Source organism: Emydura macquarii, unplaced genomic scaffold (assembly GCF_026122565.2).
Source record: "Emydura macquarii macquarii isolate MOO-44397 ecotype Brisbane River unplaced genomic scaffold, CSIRO-AGI_Emac_v2 contig_2422, whole genome shotgun sequence".
NCBI classification, from domain to species: domain Eukaryota; kingdom Metazoa; phylum Chordata; order Testudines; family Chelidae; genus Emydura; species Emydura macquarii.
This window is the reverse complement of record NW_027132559.1, coordinates 42,310,732-42,318,618: the sequence shown is the minus strand read 5'-3', so window position 1 is coordinate 42,318,618 and position 7,887 is coordinate 42,310,732. Positions and strand designations below refer to the sequence as shown.

General features: G+C 38.9%; 1 protein-coding gene across 14 annotated transcripts in view; it reads right to left on the bottom strand.

The window, feature by feature from the left end:
• Nucleotides 1-220: 220 nt before the first annotated feature.
• KIAA1217 (KIAA1217 ortholog) overlaps nucleotides 221-7,887 on the bottom strand; it is a 323,146-nt gene continuing 315,479 nt past the window's right edge. For 7 of the 14 annotated variants that reach the window (XM_067562372.1, XM_067562367.1, XM_067562369.1 and 4 more), the window contains 4 exons: nucleotides 5,124-5,195; nucleotides 3,324-5,012; nucleotides 2,742-2,867; nucleotides 221-2,080 (listed from right to left, as the gene is read on the bottom strand). In XM_067562372.1, the coding sequence (XP_067418473.1) occupies nucleotides 1,589-2,080; nucleotides 2,742-2,867; nucleotides 3,324-5,012; nucleotides 5,124-5,195 (2,379 nt within the window). In that variant the 3' untranslated portion in view covers nucleotides 221-1,588. Of the gene's footprint in view, nucleotides 2,868-3,323; nucleotides 5,013-5,123; nucleotides 5,196-7,887 lie in introns of all 14 variants that reach the window. The other 7 variants (XM_067562377.1, XM_067562378.1, XM_067562370.1 and 4 more) reach the window with 6 other exon arrangements.

Here is a 7,887-nt window from a genome sequence, read left to right as displayed (position 1 = left end):
TCAATGAGATTTTTTTTTCCTCACCATTCTAATCCAGAATTGGTTCAGGCATTTGTTACTGTATTTATAGTGATTCCGATGTGATTATCCTTTGCTGAAAGGAGACATCTTGTATATGAGACTTCCACTGCCAATATAACGCTACTGAAATGGACTCTATCATTGCGTAAGTGATCTGCGCCTCCACTGTTCAGAGTAACAGCAACTTGTTATTTTTAAATTCTGTTGTTGGAAAAGAATAATAGAAAATAAGAGGTAAAAACCAAAGGGGAAGAGGAGGCAGGAACTAGATGAGCGTAGGTTTCCCCTTTGTCCAGGTAACTCTTCAATGGCATTAGAAGGAACTGACTGAGATCATTGCTAAATAAAGTATAGCCCAAGTTTTTAAAAGGATTACAATTTTGCTCATTGTGTCAGGCTGTTTAAAAGTAAAGATTTTGACCAACCATTTTGAGTTGGAACCATCATAAAAGTTATTAGTGACAAAATACAAAACCATATCATGCAGCCCTTTATTTTTGCAAAGTTCTTTGCTTAGCATAGTTCTGTATATTACATTATGGTGTTAAACAACTAAATGTATTTACAAAAAACACTAGCTTTGCAAACTTTTCTCTTTTTTTCCATTTGATCAATATTCACCTCTCCCCATATATATTTTTAAAGCATGCATAAAAATTAACTTTGTAGTAAAACTACTCTGTGCCCAGCCACATACAGTATTTATTTATATATATATTTATAGATATGTACAAAAGTTTGCCAGTATACAGAACAGTACAGAAGTGCACATTTTAAAATCCACAATGCAGTACAAGTTACCGGGTCTCAATAAAACAAAAGAGAAATGGTGGATTTAGCTCAGAATAAAAGTAATCAAGAAATACGGGTATGTAAAAACAAAATTTATTTTTGTTGGATAGGCAAATTATTAAATATAATTTGAATGGCAGTGCAATAGGTTTAAGTTACCTCATACACACTAATAATACCAGTCTTACTCTGTTTCTTGTGTAGAGGTTTACTATCCAGCATAACACTTTCAAATGTACATTATAATAGTATCAAAATGTTTTGGCAAAAAGATCGTGAAAGGAACCATGATGTTTTGTTGACAAAAATAGAAATCTGTAACAAAGCTAAATAACGCTAAAATAAAAAAGAAAATATTTTCATTTCAGTTTTACACTTGTGTATAATCACACTTTAGAATACCTCTGTTCACTTGTCCCCATAATGAAAATAGCTTTATACAAAACAACTTACTAAAATTTTTGGAACCATACATTGTTTTTTCCATGCTCAATACAGTTCTGTGTACACACACTCATGTTCACTCTCACACATCTTCTGCACTTTTTGTAATAGGTGCTGGATATAGGAAGAAAATGCTCTATTATCATTAACAGCAACAAAGTTTTACAAAACAGCTTCACTCTAGTCTAGTGTTAATCCAGTATTTAGCACGTTTAGTATTAAGCCTCAAAGAACAAAACAAAATGATACATTCCTTTGCTAAAATATTGGTTGCAGATCATTGATAATAAACGGAAGCCTTGGTGAAGTTGTGCTCACTAGTGTTTAGCCTTTAAGCTGTCTCCTTGGTTGAGGAGGTGAGTTTGCCGGCGTTTCCGTTCTGTGACTTGTAGCTGGTGAAGCTAGGTGTATGGATTGTCCTGATGCTCTTCAGGCCTTGGTTCAGTGAAGTGGGAGAGGTAGACGAAGGGGGGGAAGAGGAGGAGGAAGGGGGGGATGGTCGGCCATTTTGAGTCTGTAGTGAGAATGAAAGATGATGACCTTTACCTGTGTAAGTGGGGTTCTGAAACTTTAAGGAGCCATTAGAGACAGAAGGAATTAGGGAGGTAGAGGGAGCAGTGCGACCTGTTTGAGGACTCAGAAGGTTAGAGGAAGGAATGGATGTTTTAGTAGGTGGATTAAGAGGGTTAGAGCTGTCACCACTAGAAGCAGACGCAGAGCTGCTTTTCCCAGAGGTGGGAGAAAAAGCTGGGATCTTAGAAGCAGGAAGGGTAGGGGAAGTAGCCTTATAGTCCCCACCAGCTTTCTTAGCACTTCCATTAGCCTGCAAATAAAGATGGCAGGAGACAGTTTGTCAGAAAGCCAGTAACATACGTCAATAGGGCCTGGGAAAACAGCCCTACAGAAAATCAGAATGAACAATTCAAGGCCTGAGCTAAGTCTTGCAGTTGTAGACTGGACCTGGTAGAATCCCCAAAATGCACAACAAAGAACGTCGAGAGTGCAAAGAGAGAGACCAAAGCTTGTGCCTGAAGTCACATCAACCTATAGACTATTCACTACATTGGGCATGCTTCAGGATTGTTAATGTGAGAATGGAAACATTTGGATGGAGAGTTAATGTGCATCTAACGCAATCCATTAAACAGATAGGTTAGTATCCATGGCTTCCTTTAAAACTCTCTGAACAGAGGCTTTCCCAGCTGTCCTGATGAAGCACGGGAAGTAAACAGGTATGACATTTTAAATTTACAGCTGAACATTGCAGTAAAAAGCAGATGTTTTATTGCAGGCATGCACAAGTATGGTGAAAGTGTAATAAGAATCATACAGTGATTTTCATGCCCCCAGGATCCAGCATGTCTAGTTAGACCTCATTTGGGGGAAAAAAAAAAAATCCATAATCTAAATCAGGGACTTGACTTACATTTTTTTTTAAACGGCTTTAAATGTCCATCCAAAGATTTGGTTTAGGGTAAAACTACCTGTCTGTATTGGCGTGGATCCTGTAGCTTGTGCTGTTTGCCTGCTTTATCCATGTTTCCTTGTTGTCTACTTTTTGTAGCCAGGGGTATTGGCATCCTGCTAGTCTGTGGACTGCTGCTTGAGCCCTGTGAAAAGGATTGTAGGGGAAGGGGGAAGACCAGAAAAACACAGAAATAAATATGAGTGCATTTAAAAAGGGGATCACAAATTGTGCGCAAAGCTGTGTGAGAGAAGCCATAGTACTACATGCAGGGGAAACATCTGAGTCACATCAGGAACCACACCACTCTTGTTAATTTCAAGAATCAAATGGAGGAAACTGTTCAACTACTGATCAAACTGGATTTAATGTCAGTAACATTTCTCATTTCACACAGCAGATTATTGACCCAGCTTCCCTGCGTTGCCCATCACCAAACAGCAGCAGAGGTAAAACAATCTATTAGTGGTTAGACATGTAGTGAGGAGACCAAACAAGCCACCTGAGAGGAAGCAAATAAATCATAAAACACCTCTTGCTTAATGATGATTATGCAGATTTTAGAAAGCAGCTGAAGTTTTGATTTCTCATACTAAGATACCTTACGTGAAGCTGATAGGATTGATGAAGGGGATTCTGCACCAGCAAGGCTCTCATCCAATACTACAAGTTCTCTGGGTGGAGCCTCTTGTGTTATATGAGAAGAATAAGGGGCACTGCTTCTTATAGAGGCACATGGAGGTTCAGGGACAGATCTTGGACTCATCTCACTGATGGTATTCTCCAGCTGTTTAATTGTCTGCTCGAGGCTGTCCAGTGTCCTGTATGTATTCTTTCGAATTTCATCAGTCCTAGAACTCTGTGCCAAAGTCTCAAGAATGGGATCTTGCTTCCCAGAACCATCTTTGGTAACATCCTCAGGCTGAGACCCTGTGATTTCAAATCTTTTGGCCTCCTTATGTTGCTTTAGAGTCCCATCTTCCTCCTCCTCTTCATAAACCACCACCTGCAAGGTCTTCTTCCCAGTTTTGGTCCCTGTACGTATTGCTTGAGTCAGAGCAGCCAACTGCTTTTTAGGGAATTTAAATTTAAATTTTTTCTTCGCATCCTGCCTGCTTCCAAACTGATCAGGAGAGTCCAACTTCACTTCTGAATTTAGACCATAAATTTGACTAAATTTGTTAAAGCCAGTCTTTGCAATTTCTTGTTCCTCGAGCATTTTTGTTTCTGTAGAGTCAGACTGAGACTGAAGTTTAAATTCATAGTGTTGCTCAAACCCATGACTTGCTGAATAATCTGTAGCAGCCCTTCCATTATTAACTGTCCATGATGCTTCATTCTGTATCACAGGAATTTCAGATATTTCATTTTCTTCCTCCTCCTCTTCCTCGTCTATCTTTTCCCCTGTCATCATTTTCTCTAACTCCTCATCACATTCCTCAAATATAGTTGAAAGTCTTTTATAAGCTGATCTAATATCCATTGGTTCTTCAAAGATGATGATGACTGGCTTTTTGTCCAGACAAACTATTGGTTCTTCATTCTCTATACTCTCTGACATACCTTGTTGGGATGTCTTGTCCTTTTTGGCATCAATATTAACTGTTTGTACATCTCCTCCCTTTCTGCTTACTATATCGTCAACTTCTCCAGATGACAGAACCTGGACAGTTGTCTTGGTAATCATAAAAGCAATGTTCTCTGTTGGTGGGGCTTCTTCACTTGGAGAGCTAGCTGGAGACTCTGTCTCAGTGTAGTTTACATTGGTATTTCTAGATGCCTTAGGCCTTAGCACAACCTGACTATAGTCAATTTGAGGCACTTCTTGCTCCTCTGGTGATCCGGAGGCCTCCTGAGTTTGCAACTCTGTCTGCCTGACAAGAGGTGAAAGATTAGAGATTGTCATACCTTTGCCTGCACACTCTAGGGGTTTGTTCTGAGGCACGCCATGATCCGTATTCCTCCATAAGCCATAGTTCAGTTTTTGTTTTCCAGCTTCAATAGCTGGATTATGCATTCCTAAAACATCTTGAGCTCCTTTTCTTCTGTCATTTTCTGGCAAGCTGACACTAGAGAAGCCTGTGCTGACATTATGTGGGTTCTTGTTGCAATAGTCTTTATTCTCTACAAACAAATCTTTACTGAATATAGAATTCTCATTCATTGAAAAGCTAATTTTATTTTCAGATCTGCTGGAAGCATCAGAAGTCATCTTGTCTTCAGTTTTCCCTTCCCTCCTCTCCTTAGGGTGATCACTATCTTTTGGAAATCTTGTTGTATCCCCGTCCACCTAAGGGGGAAAGTTGGATTACTTAGTTAATCAGGGTTGTTACTTGCAAAGATTTTTTTTTCCAATTAATCATCCATATCCTCAGAAGAAGTGAAGATCTTGTGAACTCACCGCTCTGTACATTGCTGCCTGTCCATCAGAGTCTTCTGATTTCTGAACCTCTTCATGGGAAAATTCCAAATTCTGACAGGACAGTGCACAACATATTACTGCATAAAACTATCCATGTGGCCAATATGGATGCTAATCAAAGACTGTCCTTTTTATAAGGTCTCCAGAATGTACTGTGCAAAAGCATGTTACCTTATCTCTAACATTGTTTTTTACTTTCAGTTGTTTAGACTCCAGATTAAAAAATCCCTTAGTTTGCATAAGGCTGAGGCTTGAACTAAGTACAGTATTTGACTAAGATCTGTTGGGAACAAATCAAAACATAAGTGAAGGAGGCTGATGGCCACACCAAAGGAGTGATTTGTAACTGCTAATTGACAGTTCCTACAGCCTGTAGGCTAACTAGGACTGTCACTTACACCTTCCTTCTCAATGTCCTCTCGATATAGTTTGGTTAGCCTTGAAAGGAAGCTTTGAAATGTAAAGAGGCTGCTTTCTCACAGCCTCTAATCTTCCTCCCATCTAAGAGGTGATCTGTGTTAATGTAACTGCAGTTTGCGTGTACCAAAGCCATTCTACAATACACCACTGCAGATTAAAAATGATACATAAATAAGTGGAGGTATTTAATACCCTTAAAAATGTAAAGTCCAGAAAATAAAATTAAACCTATTTGTCTAAAGAAGCAAGTCCTACAGCACATGGTGATTTCATCCAGTAGTTCTTTACCTTCCTTCATTGTTAACTGCTACCAGAAAGGCAGCTCTTAAAATGGTTTTTTTAACTGGCCAGTTTATATAGACACATTCCGAGGAAGGTTTCAAAACGAGGAACCTTGCAGACAATACTGCATAACAGTAAGCTTTGCACACTTTTTCATATGACAAATCCCTGCCCTTCATCATTGCTTTGTTGTTACTTGTGGTTTTTGCAGTGGCACTGGGGGTGAAGAGGAAACTTGATTATAATTGATGTGAAAGAACAATTCTACAATCAAAGGATTTCTAATAAAAGTATTGTCAGGACAAAAATGTGACCTGCATCAATTTTGATTGCAGTAAGCAAGCCAAATGAGCTGTTGCTTACATAGCTTGTGAATGGAAAAAATGGTTCAAATACATCAAAAGAACAATATATTTATACTAGCAATGACTGCTGTATCCAAGCTGCAACCTATGTCATGAAATTCAATCATCTCCAACACAGAAAATGTTTTGGAGTACAGGTACAGTAACTTAAGTGAAATCATAATCAGTGCAGCTTTCTCAATATTCTATATAAAGCTCACAGACAAGGGCTGACGGGACTAGATTCATGGTTTAAAATCTTTACTCAACAAGCTTACACAGTTAACCCTAACAGAGACTATGCATTGAGGATACAATAAAGTCCTGAAACTATTGAATGGTTTGAATGTGAAGGAATTAGCATGCAAACCAACCAAAGCCAGAGAGGAATTAAAGTTCAGTGTGACACCATCCTCATTTCACATAATGGTTTGTGTCAGCAATAAAGGACCCAGACCAGCACGTTGCTGAGTGCCTTTGGCTCCCATTACAATAACTGGGCTCTCAGACTTAGGCCCAATATATTTAATCACACTTTTTTTGTAAGAATGGGGAGGTTACACCTTGGGCCCTGGCTGCATTTCACATCAAGTGGTTACATTCTATTTTCCTCCATTCCCCTGGATTTTCAATTTTACACTGCCTGTCCCAAACTTTGGTTTCTCCAGGCACTGTTAATCAGCTATGAACTTCACCCCAGAAATGGCCACTCCACGGAGAAATGAAGCAATATTTGTATAGTCTCTATACCAGTTTGCTGAGTGTGTTTGTTAAACTCCATTGGGTTGAAAGGCACCAGGCAATGTCATGCAAAATGTAAGCTCAATTAACTTTAACTGCTTGGAGTCTGTGGCTGTCACAAACATTATTATTGCAATGAACAGTAGTTTTGAGTCAGTTCATTGGGAAAAATGTTTGCACTATACCTTATAAAATTTGCAACAGCTGAGTGCTGATCCAGTCTGCTGGGTGACAGTATAATCATCTATAGACCGTCAGGGTATTAACTAGGACATTTTAAAAGTCTGTACTTAAAACATTTTTGTACTAACTGCGAAGCAGTTTTGCTTTTTGTAAAGCAAATTGGCAAAACACTGGAGTAAAATAGGAGTTAATCCAGTAGCCAAAACGTGCCTTCCTCTTTAATATGGAGGTAGATTTTGATATGAGTGGCCTTCTGCTGGGATTGTGATAGCATACAGCACTTTGTATCTCAAAGTGCCCCACACAGATCAGTATTTTTATTCCCATTTTACAGATAGGGAAACCGAGGCTCAGAGGTGAAGTGAATTGCCTAAAATAAGCATTACATGTTGGATCTATATTCTCCGAGACCACACCTTCATTTACAGATGAGGTGTAGCCATTGATGAATTGCCAGTACGGCCCCCGAACTGCACAAAGTTTGGATTCCTCTGAGCTAACTGCTTTCCAAACAGGCAAATAAAACATGAGATTTGTTAGTTTAAAAAAAAAAAAAAAAAGTTTACAGGAGTAACAACATGTGCCCAATGTTTTTCCGGCTCTACCCCTGGCATGTGGTTTGCAAGGGCAAGGATTTAAATCTGACAGGATTTAATTTGACAGGATTTAAATCTACCATCCAAAAATCTCTACATTAAGCCACTGGCCTGTTCAATCTTGAATTTGCACTGTCAAAAGACATCTGACACATTTTCTCCCAAATAAGATTTGGA